The 23,939-nt window shown below is 39.9% G+C and overlaps 1 protein-coding gene across 5 annotated transcripts in view; it reads left to right on the top strand.

Moving 5' to 3' along the window:
- Positions 1 to 8,263, top strand: part of YWHAZ (tyrosine 3-monooxygenase/tryptophan 5-monooxygenase activation protein zeta) — a 36,612-nt gene extending 28,349 nt beyond the window's left edge. For all 5 annotated transcript variants that reach the window (XM_081503464.1, XM_081503463.1, XM_081503460.1 and 2 more), the window contains exons 3-6: positions 595 to 718; positions 1,482 to 1,645; positions 1,818 to 1,913; positions 6,103 to 8,263. In XM_081503464.1, the coding sequence (XP_081359590.1) occupies positions 595 to 718; positions 1,482 to 1,645; positions 1,818 to 1,913; positions 6,103 to 6,162 (444 nt within the window). In that variant the 3' untranslated portion in view covers positions 6,163 to 8,263. The remainder of the gene's footprint in view (positions 1 to 594; positions 719 to 1,481; positions 1,646 to 1,817; positions 1,914 to 6,102) is intronic.
- Positions 8,264 to 23,939: the final 15,676 nt, after the last annotated feature.

Raw genomic sequence — 23,939 nt, 5'->3', positions numbered from 1 at the left:
GGACTTTTACTTTGAACAGCTTTTTACTTTAGAAGATATTACTTCAGTTGTAGTCTTATAAATGAAGTTTTGTTCTGCTTCCTCTGTCATGGACTTTGGTAGTGTCTATTATATTAACAGTTTCTGCTTAAGTCATAATACCTTCACAGTCTCAAAAGGTTAATTTCTACCTTCTTACCATTTTAGTGTCATGACTACCTTGAAACTGAAAAGTTTGCCAGTTTGTTAAATATATATTAATAAAACAATAACACATAATAATAAAGTTTTATTAACTTTCATGCTTTCACATTCATTGAAACATGCAGTCTTTATCAGCGTGTAAATTAATAAGCACTATGAGGGAAAGGCCAGTATTCAAATAAGCCTTAAATAGTAAGCTGAACACTAATTTCAAATTTTAAGTATTGCTGTCCAAATTGCTTCTGCTTTTAAACCACAAATTTATGATCCTACTACATTCAAAAGTTGTATTATTGGCAATGACTGGGTATTAAAATTTTATGACTTAAGTTGTGTGTGTTTTAGAAATGCAGGTTCTTTCAATTTTGTAAATATTTTAGTCTTATTATGACTATTTCTTTTCTCCCCAAGTCTCTTTTGGAAAAGTTCTTGATCCCCAATGCTTCACAAGCAGAGAGCAAAGTCTTCTATTTGAAAATGAAAGGAGACTACTACCGCTACTTGGCTGAGGTTGCGGCTGGTGATGACAAGAAAGGTATGCTGCCTCAGCCTGTTTGCTGGATGCTACGAAGTAACAGAGGCCAGAGGTGGTCTCTTCTGTAGTGTACGCAACAGTTTTGTTGTTTTTTAATTCCTTAGAACGACGAATGAAGAGCAGCAAATGGCCTCGGCTCACTCTTCCTTGCTCTCTTTTCTCCCTCTTCCCCCAGTCCCTCTTCCTCCCTTGTTTTTTTCCTTTTTCCTGAGACGATACAGTTGACTTGAAGAACACAGATTGAGCTGCACAGATCCATTTACACAGGGATTTTTTTTCTGTAAATATTATAGTACTACATTATACAAGGTTGGACATGAAGGGCCAGCTATAAAATTATACTCAGATTTTCAGCTGCATGAACAGTTGGTATCCATCCCTGAGCTCCGTGTTGTTCAAGGGTCAGCTGTATACCTATTGCCTAGTAATTGGTTTCATAATATGTATGATTGCTCACAAGTCAATTTTATGTATAGGAATGTTTCCTCACAATTTTAAGACATAGTAATTACAGCATAACTGTAGAGCAGTACAGACTAATTAAAAATTGTACTGAGATGGTTACAGAGTTATTTTTGTCTTGACATCGATAAGTGACTAGGGTAGGTTTCTAGGAGAACCTTACTGTTTTAAATTTAGGAGCCAGTTAAAGTTGCTGCAGCTTAGTATTTCAGAATTTATTGCTGGATGAATAAAGGTTTGGTTAGAGGGATGAAGACAAAGTACTTTTCATTGATATATTTTGTTGCCTTTTATTACGCAGGGATTGTGGATCAGTCACAGCAAGCATACCAAGAAGCTTTTGAAATCAGCAAAAAGGAAATGCAACCAACTCATCCTATCAGACTGGGTCTGGCCCTTAACTTCTCTGTGTTCTATTATGAGATTCTGAACTCCCCTGAGAAAGCCTGCTCTCTTGCAAAGACAGTATGTATTTTTTACCTGTTATGTGGAAATTCAGTAGTCATCATTATTTGAGCACTGAAATATGATTTTTTTTTGGCTCTTGCAAAGACAGTATGTATTTTTTACCTGTTATGTGGAAATTCAGTAGTCATCATTATTTGAGCACTGAAATATGATTTTTTTTTGGTCATAGGCATTTGATGAAGCCATTGCTGAACTTGATACATTAAGTGAAGAGTCATACAAAGACAGCACGCTAATAATGCAGTTACTGAGAGATAACTTGACAGTAAGTACCTAACAGCACCATGAATGGTTAATTATTAAGAGATTATAGACACATTTCTGTTTTATTGTACTTCCAGATATTGTGGTTTTTATAAATTGAAGGCTTGTTGAAGCTCTGTTGGGCAGGGTTCTCTCAAAAGCATTTGCTCATCTCATGTCTCTGGGTCACATTTTGGTAATTTTCAGTGATTCAAACTCTCCAACAAAGTTTTCAGTGGCTAAAGGCTCAATTGATGATGAACTTTTTTTTAGCAATAAAGTATTTTTTAATAAGGTATGTACATTGATTTTTTTAAATATATAATGCATGCTTAATAGACTGTAGTATGGTGTAAATATTATATGTACTGGAAACAAATTGATGTGACTCACTTTATTTTGATTTCTACTTTATTGCGGTGATCTGGAACTGAACTCTTAACATCTCTCAAGTGTGCTTATACGTTTATAGACTACGACTGGAATATTTCTAGTCCATTTTTTTGTTTTTAATGTAAGATCCTATCTGCTTTAAAAACTGAAGAAAACCATCTTATAGAAGCTGAAATATTAGACCAAGGACTAAAAATGTGCCCTTTTACTAGTTGCATGTTTATTAAAATTCACATTTTTAAGATAATTTTGTAATTCATGGTTTTGGACTTCTAGTTATATAGGCCATTTTATTTTTCATTTCAGTGCAAATAATTCTGTTCCTTCCATTTTAGTCACAGGAGAGTTTTGCTTTTAGTTTCAAAAGTATGCTTAAGTTATCTTTGAAGTCCATTGAAAATGGTGACCATAAAGTTGGCTCTATATTTATGTAGGGCTTCTCTGGTGTGGATCAGAGGTAAAGTATCTGCCTGCCAGTGCAGGAGACTCACAGGTTCGATCCCTGAACCCACTCCAGTATTCTTGCATGGGAAATACCATGGACAGAGGAGCCTGGTGGGCTACAGTCAATGAGACTGTAAAAGAGTTGGACATGACTTAGCAACTAAACAGCAACAGCATTTATGTAGCTAGGGGTAGGGCATTAATAGCTCTAGTTATAAGATTTCAGATACTCTACATAGTCTGAGAGCTATTTTGTGTAGTCTCTTAGGAAAAAAGAAAATGACTTAACTGTGGCAGGTCATGATTATCCTTTTTGGTATACTGTAGACTGAGGTCCCCAACCCCTGGTCCATGGACTGGTACTGTTCCGTGGCCTGTTAAGAACTGGGCTGCACAGCAGGAGGTGAGTGGTGGATGGGCAAGTGAGCGAAGCTTCATCTATTTTTACAGTACCATCACTTGCATTACTGCCTGAGCTCAACTTCCTGTCAGATCAGCAGTGACTTAGAGTCCCATCAGTTCAGTTCAGTTGCTCAGTCATGTCCAACTCTTTGTGATCCCATGAACTACAGCATGCCAGGCCTCCTTGTCCATCACCAACTCCTGGAGTTTACCCAAACTCATGTCCATAGAGTTGGTGATGCCATCTAACCATTTCATCCTCTGTCATCCCCTTCTCATCCTGCCTTCAATCTTTCCCAACATCAGGGTCTTTTCAAATGAGTCAGCTCTTCACATCAGGTGGCCAAAATATTGGAGTCTCAGCTTCAACATCAGTCCTTCCAATGAACACCCAGTACTGATTTCCTTTAGGATGGACTGGTTTGGATCTCCCTGCAGTCCAAGGACTCTCAAGAGTCTTCTCCAGCACCACAGTTCAAAAGCATCAATTCTTCAGTGCTCAGCTTTCTTTATAGTCCAATTCTCACATCCATACATGACCACTGGAAAAACCATAGCCTTAACTAGATGGACCTTTGTTGACAAAGTAATGTCGCTGCTTTTTAATGTGCTGTCTAGATTCTCATAGGAGACAGTAAATGTAATACACTTAAATCTTCCCCAAAACATCTCTTGTCCCTGGTCCATGGAAAAATTGTCTTCTGCACAGAGTCTGACACGACTGAAGCGACTTAGCAGCAGCAGCAAACTGATCCTTGGTGCCAAAAAGGTTGAGGCCTGCTGCACTAGACTGAAAAACATTGAAACTGCAATGCCAATATCACACTGAGAAAAAGTACACAGTTAATTCCATAATAGTAAATTTCTCACATTCAGTTATCACTTGTTTTTTTGTATTGTCTTTGTGTTGTATATTGTCTTGTTTTTCCCCCCTAATAGTTTTTTTTACTTGCATAGAAATCCAAATAGTCTACATATTGCAGTTGGTTAATATGTCTCTTTGGGCCCATGGGTTTTCACGTTCTTCTTCACATAGATACTAAATTTGAAGTTATGAGGCTTGAGTGAAAAAAGGGTTGAGTATCTGTCATGTGTCATATAAAGAGCTAGGAGTGAAGATTGTAGTTTAGTGCTACTGGTTTTTTATTAGCTTGAGGTCCTTTTCTTTTGGGGAGTGTACATCATTATATACATTTCATTTTTCTCAGCTTTATTTTATCTAGTCCATTGCCAATTTTCTGAACCAATTATATATTCTAGTGGTGAATGTTCTCAGCAGTTTTTTGAACAATATTGTATACTTGTTAATTATTAAACACTGAAAATTATTTTAGAAAGTGTAATTGGGGGCTTCCTATACATTTGGAAGGTTATTATTTTCAAGAGGGTATGGTATAGTCCATTATAAACAAATAATTTTATGAGCATTGAATGAAAGAAGCACTTCAGTTTGTTAGCTAATTTTTCATATTTTTCTTGTTTGAAATGATATATTTCTAAAAGGTAGAATTTGAGACCCGATGACTACTGAATTGTATTGTCAGCACTTTTTGAGAAGGCCTGATCTGAAATATATACTTGCAGCTGAATTTTGATATTGGCATAGCTTGAAGAGCATACTACAACAGCTGAGGAAGAGGAGGAAAACCCAAGGTTCAGATTCCGATTTTGTCACTATTATGTGCCTTCTCTGAGCCCTGGTCGTATCGCCTGTTATCATTATAGGGTTGATCGTCCAATCACTTATATGTCAAGCAAAGAAATTTTTTGTAGAAACTAATATTTGAGTCTGGATCCAGTTGACAAATACTGTCAACACATAACCCTGGGAAGAGAAACACCCTTTATCCAATTTTTCATGTTTATATGGAAAATACAAGGATCCTTGAAAGTTAGAAGTGGAAAGACATGTTAAAGGATAATTTTATCTTGTCTTACAAGACTCCCAGTTTAATAAAAGCATACAGACTTCTAGAGATCATGCAGCTAACTGTATGATTGTTCAAAGAGTCTCCTTTCCAGGCCAGAAATATATTTGATTAATAAAACTAATGGGTAATTTGGGGGATAGAAAAACATTAATAAGGTTCCCCTTCCTTCATTTTCTAGTGCGAAGCAATATAGAATTTCAAGGTCATCTTGAAATAGTCCTTCTATAATTACCTCTAAAAATCATTGTAGGGTGGTAAGACTTAGAAAAACTGTTAATATTTGTAGCAGCTGAGACAGTTTAAAAAATCATCTTTTTAACCTAATGAAAAGCTATAACATTAATCTAAAAATCAATAGGCTTCATAGTCCTACCACTTAGAGACAGTTCAGTTTTTACCTCTTGTAAGATTTGGTTCTGACCATACTGTTTTGTGTTTAACTATATATTTTGAATCAGACAAATTCACAAAAGGTACGTTTTCCTAAACTAAAAATGTTAGTAAAGTTAAATTGTATTTTAGTCCAGACTTGGTCCTGACTCTTGAATGTCATAGAGTGCGGGACTCTCTTTAGAGTGGAGTCTGAAGCTACAAGGTGGAAGTAGTCGGCCTGAGCTCCTTGAGCGTGGGCCGCGTTGAGGGTTCTGGTTTAGTTGCACTGAACTTACACACTGTGACAACTCTGGCATGTATTTACTATGCTTACAGAAGGATTAGGTAGGAAATAAATGTGTTATATTGAGGTGTTTTTTAAAATTTATTAAAGTATAGTTGATTTACAATGTTGTGTTAATTTCTGCTGTACAGCAAAGCGATTCAGTTACACGTATGTACATTCTTTTTCATATTACTTTCCATAATGGTTTACTCACAGGATATTGGATAGTTTCCTGGAGGTATTTTATATCTTGAGGCTGTTTTCAGTGCTGCTATTTTTTAAGCCTTCCAATAATTGTGCTTCCATTCTGGTACCTTGGCATATATAATAAAAAATTTTTAAGCTGAAATAGACTAAAAATTCTTTTTTTCTCTTTTAACTAGTTGTGGACATCGGATACCCAAGGAGATGAAGCTGAAGCAGGAGAAGGAGGGGAAAATTAACCGGCCTTCCAACTTTTGTCTGCCTCATTCTAAAATTTACACAGTAGACCATTTGTCATCCATGCTGTCCCACAAATAGTTTTTTGTTTACGATTTATGACAGGTTTATGTTACTTCTATTTGAATTTCTATATTTCCCATGTGGTTTTTATGTTTAATATTAGGGGAGTAGAGCCAGTTAACATTTAGGGAGTTATCTGTTTTCATCTTGAGGTGGCCAATATGGGGATGTGGAATTTTTATACAAGTTATAAATGTTTGGCATAGTACTTTTGGTACATTGTGGCTTCACAAGGGCCAGTGTTAAAACTGCTTCCATGTCTAAGCAAAGAAAACTGCTTGCATATTGGTATGTCCTGGTGGGGAATAAAAGGGATAATTGGTTCCAGTCACAGGTGTAGTTGTGGGTCCTTTCTAGGTTTGGAGCACTTACGAAGCTGTAGTAGAAGTGAATATCCCATGGATAATGCATGTTAAACCGTGTGTTATCTGTGGAATACTCAGACTCCATGTGCACACCGTTGACTGCAGCTATAGAAGTGTTCCTTTAGTTGTGACCCAATTTACTCTGGATAAGGGCAGAAACGGTTCACATTCCATTATTTGTAAAGTTACCTGCTGTTTGCTTTCATTATTTTTGCTACACTCATTTTATTTGTATTTAAATGTTTTAGGCAACCTAAGAACAAATGTACAAGTAAAGATGCAGTAAAAATGAATTGCTTGATATTCATTACTTCATGTATATCAAGCACAGCAGTAAAACAAAAACCCATGTATTTAACTTTTTTAGTTTTTTTTTTGCTTTTGTGATTTTTTTTTTTTTTTTTTTTTTTTGATACTTGCCTAACATGCATGTGCTGTAAAAAATAGTTAACAGGGAAATAACTTGAGATGATGGCTAGCTTTGTTTAATGTCCTATGAGATTTTCATGAACAATCCAAGCATAATTGTTAAGAACACGTGTATTAAGTTCATGTAAGTGGAATAAAAGTTTTATGAATGGACTTTTCAACTACTTTCTCTACAGCTTTTCATGTAAATTAGTCTTTTGGTTCTGAAACTTCTCTAAAGAAAATTGTACATTTTTGGAAATTTATTCCTTATTCCCTCTTGGCAGCTAATGGGCTTTTACCAAGTTTGAATACAAAGTTTATCGTAACAGTAAAATACTACTAAGATTACTACTACTGTTCCCAACCATGTCCTATACTCCCCCCTCCCCCTGAAAATTTTTTTTGGAGACGGGGAGTTGATTGAAAAAGTAATGTTCCATTTAAAATTTTGCTATATGGCATTTTCTAACTTAGGAAGCCACAGTGTTCTTGACCCATCATGACATTGGGTAGCGTTAACTGTAGGTTTCGTGCTTCCAAATCACTTTTGTTTTTAAGAATTTCTTGATACTCTTATAGCCTGCCTTCAATTTTGATCCTTTCTTCTTTCTATTTGTCAGGTACACAGGATTACCTTTTTTAGCCTCTGTCTTATCGCCAACCATTCCTACTTGGTGGCCATGTACTTGGGGAAAAGGCCGCATGATCTTTCTGGCTCCACTCAATGTCTAAGAACACCCTGCTTCCTTTGCTTGCATCCCACAGACTATTTCCCTCTTCCTGTTCACTGCAGCGAATCTCTCCTGAGTTGATGAGATTGTGTTATCTCCCTATACACCCTACCTATCCTGAATGGTCTGTCATTGTCTTTGCCTTTAAATTCCTTCCCCTTCCTCTCTTTAAATAATGATGGGGCTAAGTAATACCCAAAGCTCATCCTACCAACTATTTCCTCAGTACCTTGCAGAAAACACCAAACAAAAAATAACCATTTTAAAAGAGGTGTATTTTTTTTTTTCTTCTAGAATGTAAGCTCCTCAAGAGCAGGGACAATGTTTTCTGTATGTTCTATTGTGCCTAGTACACTGTAAATGCTCAATAAATACTGATGATGGGAGGCAGTGAGTCTTGATGATAAGGGTGAGAAACTGAAATCCCAAATACTGTTCTGTTGTTTGTTTTATTATGACCTCAGATTAAATTGGGAATTAGCCCTCTGGGACAATTGTCCAAAATATTACATTCAAATAAAAGTGCAATGGAGGCCTTGGGGTCTTTCTTTCAAGGAGAAAAAGATCTCTTATGCATTTGGGACAACATGATAATGCATCTTCACTGACAGCTCTTTTTCTGTTAATTTCTCCTGATCGCCAGGCCAAGGACATGAAATAATCTTTTTATAGCTACAGGGAATGAAGCTAGACTGAGGAGATGGATCTTATTCACGTAAATTATAAATAAAATCTAAAGCTTGTCTCATTTGCCTACTTATGTGCTTCAGTCATCTGCTAAGCTAGTTTGATTCTGAAATGTGATAAAATTTCATTAATATTAGCTGTTAATATGTTTTTGCATAGCAGTGCCCAGTAGATAAAGGAAGATTTCAATCTGAGATTTTTTTTTTTGCCTTGAGATCTGAATAATAAATTTTTTATAACATTTCTTAAATTGCCCCCAATTCAGGCTTAATGTCTGTGTCTGTCAACAGTCCCAGAAATTTGGAGACCTCAACAATGTTTTGTGTTTAGTGTATGTGTAGTATTGGAGTTGTTAAATGTACATATCCACTTGAGAGCTGTGCCTTGAGAGAGGGCAGCAGTGTGATCAGTTAAAGTGTGAATTTTGCTGCCACTTTGGCCTGTGGTCCTGGCTTTTCCAGTTGGGGTGGGGGTCAAAGAATGTTAAAAGAAGATAATGTCAAGGGGCTTAGTAACTATAGGAGCTAAATTCTTTTTTTTTTTCCTTCTTGTCTTCCCTAAAAATAGTCACCAATCTCGCCATGGCCCAGAACATATTCTAAAAACTAGTTAAAGCCAGTTTGTAATCTGCAGTCAGAGATCTATTTGTGGTCAGGTCTTAACTCTATTGGGCTTCCCTGGTGGCTCAGATGGTAAAGCGTCTGCCTGCAATGCGGGAGACCTGGGTTCGATCCCTGGGTTGGGGAGATCCCCTGGAGAAGGAACTGGCAGCCCACTCCAGTATTCTTACCTGGAGAATTCCATGGACTGAGGAGACTGGTAGGCTATAGTCTGTGGGGTCACAAAGAGTCAGACATGACTGAGCAACTTGACTGTATTGATCAATGGTGAGATGTCCTTAGTTGACTGACTGCAGGTCTAAGAATTTGAGACTTTTAGTGGTGGTGGTGTCATTTTAAGTGGTTTATATTGCCAGTAGGAGAGGGTGGCATTTTATTTGGATGCAGGAACACTGTAGTCTGTTCGCTGTGAGGAGAGCCTGAAGTATGTGAGAACTTTAAATGGCCCTATGTGCTCAGAGATACACATTCCTGTAGAAAAAAGGTCAAGAAAGAAACAAGCCACTTTATTTTGTCATATACTATGTAGGAAATTACAGTGGTGGAATAGAAATATCTGCAGTTTTAAAATGGTGGTTTAGACTAGGCACCTGAGAAATGGCTGGACTTGGATTCTTTCCTGAATGTGAAATTGCATCTATAAAGTACTTTTCTGTTATCTTGATGTGACTGACAGCAATCACAATCTTGATTAATTCTAGCTCCTTTAAAAATACAAGAGACCTAAACATAAGATCTGCTTACTGGATCTTCATAGGTCTTCTGTTTTTGTTATGTTTTGGAAACTACAACATGCCTCTAAAAAAACTGATGCTTTTGGTATCAAGAAATGGTATTCAAGAACCCATCACAGTGGAAGGTCTGCTTTGAAAGTCTGAAAACTAAAAAAGTTGCTTGTGTATATCCAAGTGTGGTTATACTACTCACCTGGTCCTTTGAAGTCTCTGTTTGACTGTCAACCCCCAAGTATTTTAAGGACATCTGCTCTGACCTGCGTACCCATAGTATGTAAGAATATCCAACCATCGTGCTGGCCAAGCAAGTATGTGTGTTTTTTGGATGCAGAAACCAAGATATATTGAATGGGTATACTTAGTCACAGCTATTATCAATTCTAGGTGATGCCAGGGATTCAGTTGAGTATTTCATGTAAGTACTCATAAGTACCATAAAATTTCTGAAAACCCAAACTTACTAAAAATTAAGTCATTAGTAAAATTGTTTCCAATTCAAGAACTTTAAAACCTATCAGTATTTCAGTAGATACTTAATTTTTTAATATTAGAGATTGGTTAGGGCCAGCCACTGTTCTGAGTGTTTAAGGTGGACTTTTATTTAGAGGTTTTATGTTAGAGTCAGACTTGGAGAATGGGTGGGATCTGATGGAGGTTACAGTCTGTACAAAGGCATCAAGATAGGAGAACTTAAGATTTCCCTGCACTCAGGTGAGGAGCTCTGTGAGAGTGTAGGAAGAAATAGGCTCTGCTTTCTTAACACCTGTGGCTTTTCACTTGTAATGCTTTTGATCACATCAGGGCAGCTTGTCTAAAATGCTTACTACCAGCACCCAGTCTCAGGGTCTAATTTAGGTTAAAGCCCAGGGATATGTGTTTACTTCATGAGCTATAATAACTTAGTGTCCATTGCTGAAGTCTGGGTGGAGAGGAAATATGTAATGTTTGGGTATTTGAGAAAACAAGGGTGGGTAAAACGTTTCAACAACCGCCCCCCCAACCCCCTCAAATGAGCTTCAGTCTGCAAAACAAGTCTGGATCTGCTTAGCAGATCATGTTTCCTAAGCAGACATTAATGATATTTTACCTGTCACAACAGGTTTTTCACCTTACTGATTCTGAATTAGTTTGGGAGCAGATGGTTTAAAATGTCTGTCAAGAGGAGAGAGGTAACACATAATTTTATGTTTTGTTTTTTTTAATGAATGCAAGTTATGGTTTTCTTTCCTGTCATGCACAAAAATCAAATCCAGGGAGTACCCTGGCAGCCCAGTGTTTAGGACTTCACACTTTGACTGCAGAGGCTGCAGGTTCAATTGCTTGTTGGGGAAGTAAGATCCTGCGAGCCAGGCAGCAAAAATCAAACCAGAAGAATGAAAGATTTAACAGCAAACTTTGGAATGATCATAAGATGTAAATGAATAACTTGCTGACCATGAAGTTTGTAAGGAAAAATCTCAAAGGTGGACATGGAGAACTAGAAACATGTTAAAGCACAGTCAATTTATGAACCTTAATATAAATTCAACTACATAGGAATTTTTATATCTAGAAGTAGAAGGAAACAACTGAGGAAAGACAATGGACAAAAAGCTAGTATAAATATGTAAAGAATTATAATAAAAATAGAATGGACAAAGATTCAGAATAGGCATTTTTATAGAAGAAAATACCTGATCATTAAATACATGAAAAGAGGCTTAACACAGAAATGCAAACCAAGACCACAATTTAAAATCACTACCATTTTACTCCATTTGATTGATACAGTTTGAAAGTCTGGCCATACCAGACGTTGGAGATGATATGGATGGAAATGTCACATATGGTGTTGATTGGAGTTTAACATCCCTTTGGACACAATTTGGCATTATCCTGTGAAGTTGAACATGAATACCCCTACAACGGAGCAATTCTCTCTCAAGTACATCTCTTAAAAGACTTGCATGTGTGCCCCAGGAAATTGAAATAGAGTATTCAGAGCTAAACTATTCAAATTGGAAAAAAAACTGGAGACAATCCAAACGTTCATTGAAAGGAAATGGGTAAATATTTTCCTGATGCAGTAAGTCTTCATTTGTGAAAATAAGTCAACTACAGTCCTGTCAATAACATGGTTGAATTTTAATAACATTGAAAAAACAGCCTCAGTAAACTAAATACAGTACAATATAAAGTTCAAAAATGAGCAGATCTTTTGCCTAGGCAAACACATACGTGATAAAACTTTCTGTACCAAGGACTCGTATGACAAGTACAAAATGTAGAACAGAGGTTAACTATGGAGAGGGATAGGCTAGGATGGGAAGACAAGGTAAATACGTTACTGGTTATCTGCTTGGGAGCAGGGCAGTGGGTTCACAAATACGCAATAGAGATCCATTCAAGAACGGATGAAACAAGGATTATGATTAATCCAGTTCTGGGCATTGAAAGTCAAAGGAAAGGAACTAAATGGAAACCAAAATACAGAGGTCAATAAATTAGTCAAAAGCTTGCTTGAATGGTAAAATGATTGGCACAGTTTTAAAAATACGGAAAACAGCAAGATTCGTGAAGCTGTCAGTACTTAAAAATCACCACCCCATGCATTACACCCTAAAACTCTCTTACTATCCTTTCCATTTAATTGTGCAGGAGCAGGAAGCAAGAACCAGCGGTTTGGTTAGAAGAATGACTGAGCCGGTAAGGTGTGTTAGGAAACACTGAAACAAGTGCGAAATGAAGGATCTCTTAACATGAAAGAGGAAGGTCTTCAGGAACTTTTGATAGCACATTCTGGGTCTGTCCTGAAGAATTGTGGGGTCTGAAGAATTTTGTCATACCAGCCAAACCAGCAAATTCAGCCTAAGTTTCCTCACTCCTTAACATTTAGAAGAAACATGTTGCATTCAGTCCTAAATCACTGAGGCATCTCCTTGTGCACCCTATGTATAGCCAAGTCTTAAATTTTTCAATATTTTTTCCTGATCTTGGATTCTTCAGGAGTTCTTAATTGGTTTCTGTAGGGAAAGTCTATTGACTTGATGAGTTTAAAGTACAAAACCTACTTTTTTATGATCCGTACACAGAAGTACTTAGGTCAAATAGAAATACAACTGTTGGTCCTTTGTTTTCTTTCCCAAGATTTGCAAGAGAGATATCCAGATAATCATTTTTGGAGACTTGAGTCCATACTTGGTCTTAAGGATCAAAGTTGAAGAGCCAGAAAAATTGAAAATGAGACCATTTCTTTGGAGAATGCTTTAGAGTGCTGGGCATGTCCCTCCACCACCACCTGCCTGCTCAGTGAAAGAAAGGAGGGGGCATTTCATAAACTTCTGGAATCAACTGTGTGATGCTCCGTGAAGCTAGGTTCACTGGAAATTCTCAAGTCGAGACAGTGTTTAGCTGGTGATGCTGATAGCAGATGGGCAGAAGTAATAGCATTCAAAATGGTCTGCTCTCTCAGGATTTCTGAAGGCAAAGAATGTGCACATGCTTCCAGGAGGCAGGGATCAAGACCAGGAACTTGGTCTAAAAGGGTTGCCTGGCTGGGATCCCCTGAAGGGCAGGTGAGACAGCTCAAGGTCTAATCTGTGACTGGTCTCCAAAGAATCGACGAATGGCTAGGAAAGTTGGCTTATAACGTCTGCCATGGTCAGAGGAGAGCAATGCTCATTTTCTTTAGTTCTCGTCTTGTGAGAGCTGCCCCCACCTAATGCAACCCCGGTGGAGCCAGTGCAGCTGGCCGCCAAAGGAGGAGTGGGCCAAGTGAGGACATGGAGAACGAAGCTGCCCACCCGTCCTTCCATCAGTGCTCCACGAAAGAAAGAAACTAACTGGATGTGCAACTAGATCTTCACCTCCACTTTTAAAACAATCTCAGCTCAGTGAAAAATGACAAGGGTGAGACTGCAAAAGAATGGAAGGATTAGTACTCTAAGAGCTTGAGTGAAAGGACCATCTGAAAGAAACTGGAAAAAATGGTTTTTGATATAATCAAGAAGGTGAAAGAGAATAGAAACCAAAATGAAAAAAAATAAGACACTGAAAAAAACTAAACAGGTAATTGCATAATAATTGAATAATCTGGCAGGTAATCTCATTTAAAGTAAAAAAACTCAGCTCAGTAAACTGAGAAAACATGTTCCTACTTGATTATTTTTTCTTTCAAGGAACAAGCAAAAACACTTCCAGTGAGGAATTTTACTTTTCCCAGGAAATAAAATCTTTCTGCCTAATGACACAAAACAGCAACTACTATAATCAGTCTTTTATTAAGAAAAAACTGTTATATATTATTATAGTCTGTGTATCTTACTTTTAAAACTTTGATTGTATCATTTAGCAAAATTTGAAAGTGTCCTCTCATCAAAGAAATAGGCTCAATGTTGCGGAACTTTAGGTGATTTGGAGTTAAAAATTTTGATTGCATATTCACGACCCAGACAATCACAATGGTGTGATCACTCACCTAGAGCCAGACATCCTGGAATGTGAAGTCAAGTGGGCCTTAGGAAGCATCACTACAAAGTGGAGATGATGGAGTTCCAGTTGAGCTATTTCAAATCGTAAAAGATGATGCTGTTAAAGTGCTGCACTCAATATGCCAGCAAATATGGAAAACTCAGCAGTGGCCACAGGACTGGAAAAGGTCAGTTTTCATTCCAATCCCAAAGAAAGACAATGCCAAAGAATGCTCAAACTACTGCACAATTGCACTCATCTCACACACTAGTAAAGTAATGCTCAAAATTCTCCAAGCCAGGCTTCAGCAATACGTGAACCGTGAACTTCCAGATGTTCAAGCTGGTTTTAGAAAAGGCAGAGGAACCAGAGATCAAATTGCCAACATCCGCTGGATCATCGAAAAAGCAAGAGAGTACCAGAAAAACATCTATTTCTGCTTCATTGACTATGCCAAAACCTTTGACTGTGTGGATCACAATAAACTGTGGAAAATTCTGAAAGAGATGGGAATACCAGACCACCTGACCTGCCTCTTGAGAAACCTGTATGTAGGTCAGGAAGCAACAGTTAGAACTGGACATGGAACAACAGACTGGTTCCAAATAGGAAAAGGAGTACGTCAAGGCTGTATATTGTCACCCTGCTTATTTAACTTATATGCAGAGTACATCATGAGAAACGCCGGGCTGGAGGAAGCACAAGCTGGAATCAAGATTGCTGGGAGAAATATCGATAACCTCAGATATGCAGATGACACCACCCTTATGGAAGAAAGTGAAGAAGAACTAAAGAGCCTCTTGATGAAAGTGAAAGAGGAGACTGAAAAAGTTGGCTTAAAACTCAACGTTCAGAAAACTAAGATCATGGCATCTGGTCCCATCACTTCATGGGAAATAGATGGGGAACAGTGGAAACAGTGTCAGACTTTATTTTTCTGGGCTCCAAAGTCACTACAGATGGTGACTGCAGCCATGAAATTAAAAGATGCTTACTCCTTGGAAGGAAGGTTATGACCAACCTAGATAGCATATTAAAAAGCAAAGACATTACTTTGCCAACAAAGGTCCATCTAATCAAGGCTATGGTTTTTCCAGTGGTCATGTATGGATGTGAGAGTTGGACTATAAAGAAAGCTGAGGGCGGAAGAATTGATGCTTTTGAACTGTGGTATTGGAGAAGACTCTTGAGAGTCCCTTGGACTGCAGGGAGATCCAACCAGTTCATCCTAAAGATCATTCCTGGGTGTTCATTGGAAGTACTGATGTTGAAGCTGAAACTCCAATACTTTGGCCACCTGATGTGAAGAGCTGACTTATGGGAAAAGACCCTGATGCTTGGAAAGATTGGGGGCAGGAGGGGAAGGGGATGACAGAGGATGAGATGGCTGGATGGCATCACCGACTCGATGAACATGGGTTTGGGTGGGCTTAGGGAGTTGGTGATGAACAGGGAGGCCTGGTGTGCTGCGGTTCATGGGGTCACAAAGAGTCGGACATGACTGAGCAACTGAACTGAACAAGAGTAGCAAACATGAAATAGTCTTTTGTAAAATTTTAGAGAAAAGTTGTAAAAATAATATGAATTTTTATGTACCTTTCATCCAGATTTTCCAAATATCAGTATATTACCATATTTTTCTCCCTAAGTAATTTTCTGAATAATTTGAGAGTAAATTTGAGAGGTGATGCCTCTTTACCAGTATATGCTTGAGTGTTTATTTATTTGAAAAGAGAAAAGAGTCACAGGAATTCCCTGGCAGTCCAATGGTTAGGACTCGACACTTTCACTGCAGGGGGCGCCTGGATTCAATCCCTGTTCAGGGGACTTAGGATCCTGAAGGCCACCACACAGCCAAAACAAAAGAAGATAAGATAATCTTATATAAAATTATATAATTATCAAAACCAGAAAATTTACACCTGTGATACTAATATCTAATCTACAGACCTTATTCAAATCTGCCTGTTGTTCTGCTAATGACCATTGTCATTAGCAGAAGAAAGGAACTTCTTTTCTGGGTCTAAGATCCAATCCAAGATCTTAGTTAGAGTTTCCTTTAACCTGAAACAGTTTCTTGGTTTTTCTCTTCATGGCATGTTTACAGAGTACAGACCAATTGATTTGTAGAATGTTTCTTTTCTTGATTGTGTGCTTTATTTTTCCCTGATGTTTTCTCATTAGTTTCAGGTTGTGCCCTTTTTTCAAAGAGTTGCACTGAAATGAGGTGGGGTCCTCAGGGTATCGTGACAGGAGGCATGTGATATCTCCATCCCATTACTGATGCTGTTAAAGAAAATAAACCTCTCTTAAGAAAGTAGAGGGCACATTATTTATTCAACATTCTCAATGTTTTAAAATTGTGTAAATAAATTGCCCAAATACCACACTCCTTGTTGACGGGAGACCCCAAAATTATCCTGACCTCTAGAGGAATTCAACAATGAAAAAACCATCCTCAGCTAGAATCTGCACATCCCAGAGGACACCAGGGAAAGTGTACCCTCCCTACTCAGGGCAAGCATTCTGGAGACACCCCAGCCAAGTTACACCAAATAGGGACAGTGAGTTAAGCTGCTGCTGCTGCTGCTGCTAAGTCGCTCCAGTCGTGTCCGACTCTGTGCGACCCCATAGACGGCAGCCCACCAGGCTCCCCCATCCCTGGGATTCTCCAGGCAACAACACTGGAGTGCGTCGCCATTTCCTTCAACAATGCATGAAAGTGAAAAGTGAAAGTGAAGTTGCTCAGTCGTGTCCGGCTCTTAGCGACCCCATGGACTGCAGCCTACCAGCCTCCTCCATCCATGGGATTTTCCAGGCAAGAGCATTGGAGTGGGTTGCCATTGCCTTCTCCCAAGTTAAGCTTCTAGAGGGCAACAACTATGTTCTATTGATCATTCTGTTCTTCACTCAGCGTAGAACCTGGCACAGAATAGATCCTTAGCAAACAATTTTAAATAAACCTTAAACCTCCTTCTGGCATCTGTACTAACAAAAAGATTTTTCCCTTTTTGACTTTGCACTGACTTCCCAGTTGGCACCAGTGGTAAAGAACCCACCTGCCAATGCAGGAGAGTTGGGTTCAATTCCTGGTCTGGAAGATGATCTGGAGGAGGGCATGGCAACCCAAGCCAGTATTCTTGCTGGAAAATCCCATGGACAGAAGCCTGGTGGTCTACAGTCCATGGGGTCACAGAAAAGTCGGATACTACTGAAACGATTTTGTGCGTATACATAGTACACAACAATGACTTACTAGGAATAGGTGTTCAAAAAATATTGTGTTAGAAGAATGAATCTCACTTGTAACTTGCTCCCAAGACCGTATTTCCAGAATAAAGTCTGTTTTGTATTTAACAGCTACTTTTTTTTTTAATATAAAAAAATAGCTTCAAGGGACAATGATAGTAGTAGTATCACTTTGAGTTATTGGCAAATTTGGAAGGCTTAGGGTGTATTTTAAAGATGTACCTGGCTCCAGGGTTCTAGTCCAAGGTAGGCTTTATTATAGATGTCTGTCCTGTGCCCTGTGGATTGGTGGGGTCCGCTCTTGTTCACATGAGGACCTCCACGAGGATCTGTTTGGCTCTTGTTAGCCTGCAGTCAGAGTGTTATATCTGCCTTCCCTCACCAGAAATTGGCCTGATGTTAAACCCTTAAGCTCTAGGGAGGGAAAGGCCCAGTGTTCTGCAGCATTAAGGGACAAAGACATCAGAGTTTATTTCAGGCATCTTGTGCTATGACTTTTTTTTCCTACAGGACCCCAAGATGTGAGCTGATAAGCATTAAGGATGCCTGTTCATCCAGGTTTTTATGCAGTGTAATAGAGCACTCCTAAAATCAGAATTATTCTTTAAGACACAAAGGAATTATTAGTGCATCCCTCACGGTGGGATTTCAGGCAACAGAGGAGGAGCTATTTTTGTGCCCTCTCTAGCATCTCACGAATCAGGACGCTGCCCTTGTATGTGAGGCACCCTGCTGTGACTTGGTGTGACACATGGAACTGGCCTGAATGGATAAGTCCAGATGTGACAGAAAATATCTCTGCCCCTGCTTGTTCCCCCCTCCTCTTTCTGTCCAGAGACAGCTTCAGTAGGTCGTGGGCCAGGAGGAGAGGGAGCCTTGTTTCACAAGCTTCTGGCCATTCTGCTCTGTGGAAATATCAGAAGAAAGGACTGTCTAGCGCCGGAGAAGGGGGTGATTCTCCTATCTTTTCTAGCTCATTAAACTCTCCAGTCTCAAGGCTGAAAAAAAGACCTAGTCCAACAACCATCTGATGAAAGAATCACGTATTTATTTATTCATTGCTTTATCCACTGGTGAACAGCTTGATAGATTCATGCATGAATTCAGCATCTAGGCTGTCCATTGATTCACAGGAAGTTCCCATCTTCAGACAGTCCCTATGCCTACAGACAGAAACTGACCTCACCGAGCTTCTGTCTCACAGGCCCTCGCTCTGGGCACCAGCAGGTGAGGCATCTCCCTGTTATTTAGTTGTTGGATCCTCACAAGATACACATCTTGTTGGACTAGGGGAAGGCATATCCGTTTGGCTTCCCCTCATTGATTTACGTAAGAAGAACATCTTAATCTTAAGGCGCCAGAGAATTTCACCTACAGAAATCAACACTTAGTTAACAGCTCCTGAAGTGAGCCATCAGCCTGGAGTTTCTCTTTCTTCTTTGTTACATCCTGGCTCTTAATTTCCTTCACAATCTCTTGGAATCCTCAGAAGGGAATTAACTTCCTTCATCTTCTGTTGCATAAGATTGACTGTAGGACTCCATGAAGAAAGAGATCCTACCCACTGGCCCAAAGGGAGCAGCCTCTTCTGGGTTGAGCGGGCAGCTCCATATCCATTTCCCAGCCTCTTGACACCACTTACAGAAGAGATGACAAGAACAAGAGGAAGACTTAGAAGTACCCAGAAGCTTCCAAGAGTGAGCAGCTGACTTCCCCAGAGGGTACTCCCAAGGAGGAGTTCAGAGAATGATGGCACATCAGTGACAAAAGGGACTTCAGAGAACTTCAACCCCTCCCCATTACAAATGAGGAAGCCGAGAAACCCACGTGGCACCAGTGGTAAAGAATCCACCTACCAATGCAGGAGACACAGGAGACATAGTTTCGATCCCAGGTTCGGGAAGATCCCCTGGAGGAGGGCATGGCAACCCACTCCACTATTCTTGCCTGGAGAATCCTCATGGACAGAGGAGCCTGGCGGGCTACAGTCCATAGGGTCGCAAAGACTCAGACGCAACTGAGGTGACTTAGCAGGCGCGCATGAGAGAAACCCAAAAGAGAGGTGATTTTCTTCAGGTGGACCCAACTGGTGGGTGGACAGGATGCTCATCCCAAAGGTGGGATGAGCACTTCCTGAGCGCTGGGGCACACTCTCATCAGGTACAGCTCTACTCTGCCCTGGGGCCTCTGGTTGTCTTTGTAGAGACAACCACCTTCCAGCTCATATGTGGACCCTGGATGTCTTGAGCTGACTTTATTTGTTGGTCATATTCCTTTACTTCTATGTTTAGAGTCAAAACCTGCACTGTCCAATGCAAGATCTGCTTGCCACGCGTGACTGTTAGGAACTTGAAACGTGTCTGGTCCAGGCTGAGATGGGCCAGATTTCTGAGGGTTAGTATGAAAAAAGAATGTAAAATAAACTTGCTAATGTTTTTATGTTGATTATAGGTAGAAATGATAATATTTGGCACATACAAAATTAAAAGGCATATATTTTTTAAATTAATTTTTACTTTTTAATGTGACTACAAGAAAATTTTAAATGACATATGTGGCTTACATGCTATTAATGATGGTCAAAAAGTAAAAATCACTTATTAAAAAAAAAAAACTTTTCAAAAAGTTAAGAAAAAACTCTTAAATGTAAAATGAACATGTGTCAAGAATTTTTAAAATCTCATTAATTAATTCAGTTCAGTTCAGTTGCTCAGCCAAGTCCGACTCTTTGCGACCCCATGAATTGCAGCACGCCAGGCCTCCCTGTCCATCACCAACTCCCGGAGTTTACCCAAACCCATGTCCATCGAGTCAGTGATGCCATCCAACCATCTCATCCTCTGTCGTCCCCTTCTCCTCCTGCCCCCAATCCTACCCAGCATTATGGTCTTTTCCAATGAGTCAACCCTTCGCATGAGGTGGCCAAAGTATTGGAGTTTCAGCTTCAACATCAGTCCTTCCAATGAACACCCAGGATTGATCTCTTTTAGGATGCATTGATTGGATCTCCTTGCAGTCCAAGGGACTCTCAAGAGTCTTCTCCAATACCACAGTTCAAAAGCATCAATTCTGTGGCGCTCAGCTTTCTTCACCGTCCAACTCTCACATCCATACATGAACACTGGAAAAACCATAGCCCTGACTAGACGGAGTTTTGTTGGCAAAGTAATGTCTCTGCTTTTAAATATGCTATCTAGGTTGGCCATAACCTTGCTTCCAAGGAGTAAGCGTCTTTTAATTTCATGGCTGCAATCACCATCAGCAGTGATTTTGGAGCCCCAAAAAATAAAGTCTGACACTGCTTCCACTGTTTCCCCATCTATTTCCCATGAAGTGATGCGACCAGATGCCATGATCTTAGTTTTCTGAATGTTGAGCTTTAAGCCAACTTTTTCAGTCTCCTCTTTCACTTTCATCAAGAGGCTCTTTAGTTCTTCTTCACTTTCTGCCATAAGGGTGGTGTAATCCGCATATCTGAGGTTATTGATATTTCTCCTGGCAATCTTGATTCCAGCTTGTGTTTCTTCCAGCCCAGCATTTCTCATGATGTACTCTGCATATAAGTATATAAGTTAAATAAGCAGGGTGACAATATACAGCCTTGACGTACTCCTTTTCCTATTTGGAACCAGTCTGTTGTTCCATGTCCAGTTCTAACTGTTGCTTCCTGACCTGCATACAGGTTTCTCAAGAGACAGGTCAGGTGGTCTGGTATTCCTATCTCTTTCAGAATTTTCCACAGTTTGTGGTGATCCACACAGTCAAAGGCTTTGACTAATTAAGAAACCAATAAAATGTTATGACCAGTACAAAGAACACATGAAAAGCCAAGATGTTAGGAATTAACAATGAGTGAATAATGAAATGGTAGGACACAATTGCTGGATTAGATATAAAACCAGTGAAATCTTAAGGGTTATTTGTTCCACTCAACAGAAATTATCTGCATCTCTACTGGAAAAAAAGTTTATAAATTAACAAGTAACTTCATTACGTCTAGAACTTTTAATCAATAGGAAACAATGAGATGTACTAAGTACATTCCACTGGACCAGTCCACTCAATAGAAATAAAATGCAAACTGTAAACATAATTTAAAATTTTTGATTGGCCATATTTAAAAAGGAGCTGAAATTAACTTTAGTAATAAATTTTATTCAACCCAATATATCTGAAATATTATCACCTCAACATGGAATCAACATGAACTTTTTTAATAAGCTATGTTACAATTTTTTCCATGCTGAGTCTATGAAGTCCAGTGTGGAGTTTCCACTTAACAGGACATCTCAATCCCGAGGCCACCATTCGAAAGCTCACAGGCAGAGTGGCTAGTGGCTACTGCATTGGGCAGGGCAATTCTAGACACTCTCGGGTGCTCTTTTACCTGCTATGATGTGAAAAGGATATGCCATTTTCACCTTCTCTGCCGTATTTCCAAATGGTGGTTTTTACAGAGAGTACCCAGAGCTCCATATGAAATAGGTGGGCTCTGAGGATGTTGGGATGGAGAAGCTTGTGCAGTGAATCTGAGCGTGGACTATGGATGATTGAATACGATGATACATGTCATATTAAGCTCAGTGTCTAGCACATAGGAGATGCCCCATAAGAGCCAGTGGCCCCTCTGGTGAGGGAAGGAGTCATTCAGATGAGTCACCTGTACACAGAGCATGGCAGAGACTCACCCCAGCCAGGGCTAAAGTACTGCTGGCTGAGAAATGTTTTTCAGAAACTTCCCCCGTTTTTAGTGCTCACTCATCCACAATTCTCTGCAGCCTCCATGGGGCTCAAACACGTTCAGTTCAGTTCAATTGCTCAGTCGTGTCCGACTCTCTGTGACCCCATGGTCTGCAGCACGCCAGGCCTTCCTGTCCATCACCAACTCCCAGAGTTTACTCAAACTCCCGTCAATTGAGTTGGTGATGCCATCCAATCATGTTAGCTTCCTTCTTCTCCTTGTCCCCAGAAAGGCTGAAAAGGGAAAATGCAGCTTCTAAACTCTTGTAGGCAAGTCAAGTCCCCTTAGACCCAAGCAGCAGCCAAAAGGAACAGCTGTGTTGTACACTCCACAGGTGGCTTGGAGGTGAAAACCAGTCCGGACCCAGCCCACAGAGCCGAGAATCATTCACTCGGTAAAGGAGGAAGTGAGGGCAGGAAAGCCTGATAAGAAAGGGCCACAACCTTCAGTAAAAATGCAGATGCGTGAAAAGCTTCCATAATAGTTAAAGGCAGGCATGATATTCAGCCTTGAATGCTGGATTCAAGCATTGAATTCAAGCATCAGTCCAGCTGTTGACAGCCACTGCCTATTCTAATAGGCTGGCAGCCAGGCCTTTCCATTTAAGATGTTATTATTCAAATAGTTCCTCTGGATGGAGGCGCCCTTTACTGAACCTCTCAGGATGCTTCGTGATGCCGAAAGGAACTTACGGTCCTTCACTCATACTACTTCCTTGCCCTTTCCATCTCTCTTCTCCTCTCTTCTCCGCTAGATTCAACATCAACAGACAAGCCAGCTACTCTCCTGTAGCTTGCCTGGCCCTTGGAAGAGAGACTTCCCAATACTATGCACTCGGTTGATTGGACCAGAGATGGTCAGCTGAGCCCCAAACAGTTGACTAGTGGTTAGCTAGTGAGTTGGGTGTCCTGGATTGGACAACTGAGCTGGATCAATCATTCTAGAATTCAAATGAATTCTGTGCCTTGTGGTCAGGTAGTGATAAAGCAAATAAAAACAAAGCAAATCAGAAACGGTACTAGAAGTTTATCTGGATTCTGGGCTTGGAGCCTATGGCAGCAATTTTGGGGATCATTTACAGGCTGGTGAGCCCACAGGGAAGCTGATCTACAGAGAAAAAGGAAGAGACGTACAGAGGGAATCAGAAATGAGCAAGAGTGAGGAATGGAGGGTGGTGGGGAAGGTAGGAGTGGGAGAGAGAGAATGAAAGAGAGGCGGGCTTTCCTGGTGGTTCGGAGGGTGGTTTCCAGGTGGTTCCTGCCAGTGCAGGAGACACGGGTTTGATCTCTGATCTAGAAGATCCCACATGCTGTGGAGCAACTAAGCCCCTGCATCTACTGAGCCCAGGAGCTGCAACTACTGAGCCCATGCACCCTAGAGCCTGTGCTGTGCAACAAGAGAGTGCACCGCAGTGAGACGCCTGAGCACAGCACCCAGAGGAGCCCCCACTCGCCACAACTAGAGAAAAGGGCCCGCGCAGCAGTGAAGATCCAGCACAGCCAAAAATAATTAAAAAAAATTTTTTTTTTCAAAAAGAGAGAGACCATGTGTCTCCTCTGTTCTTTCCAGTGTCCCATTTCAGATCGATGACCCTGGGCTACATAACTCATTTTCTGGCTTAGGTTCCAGCAGATCCCTCAATCCCTCATTTGAAGAGATTTCTATTCCTTGAAGTCATATCAGCCTTGGCTAGAATATTATTCTTTGAGACTCAGATTGAGTGCCGCCT

The sequence above is a fragment of the Giraffa tippelskirchi genome, chromosome 6 (genome assembly GCF_054371585.1).
Source record: "Giraffa tippelskirchi isolate mGirTip1 chromosome 6, T2T-mGirTip1v1.2.pri, whole genome shotgun sequence".
NCBI classification, from domain to species: Eukaryota; Metazoa; Chordata; class Mammalia; order Artiodactyla; family Giraffidae; genus Giraffa; species Giraffa tippelskirchi.
The sequence above is the reverse complement of the archived record's forward strand: the minus strand, read 5'-3'. Positions and strand labels throughout refer to the sequence as shown.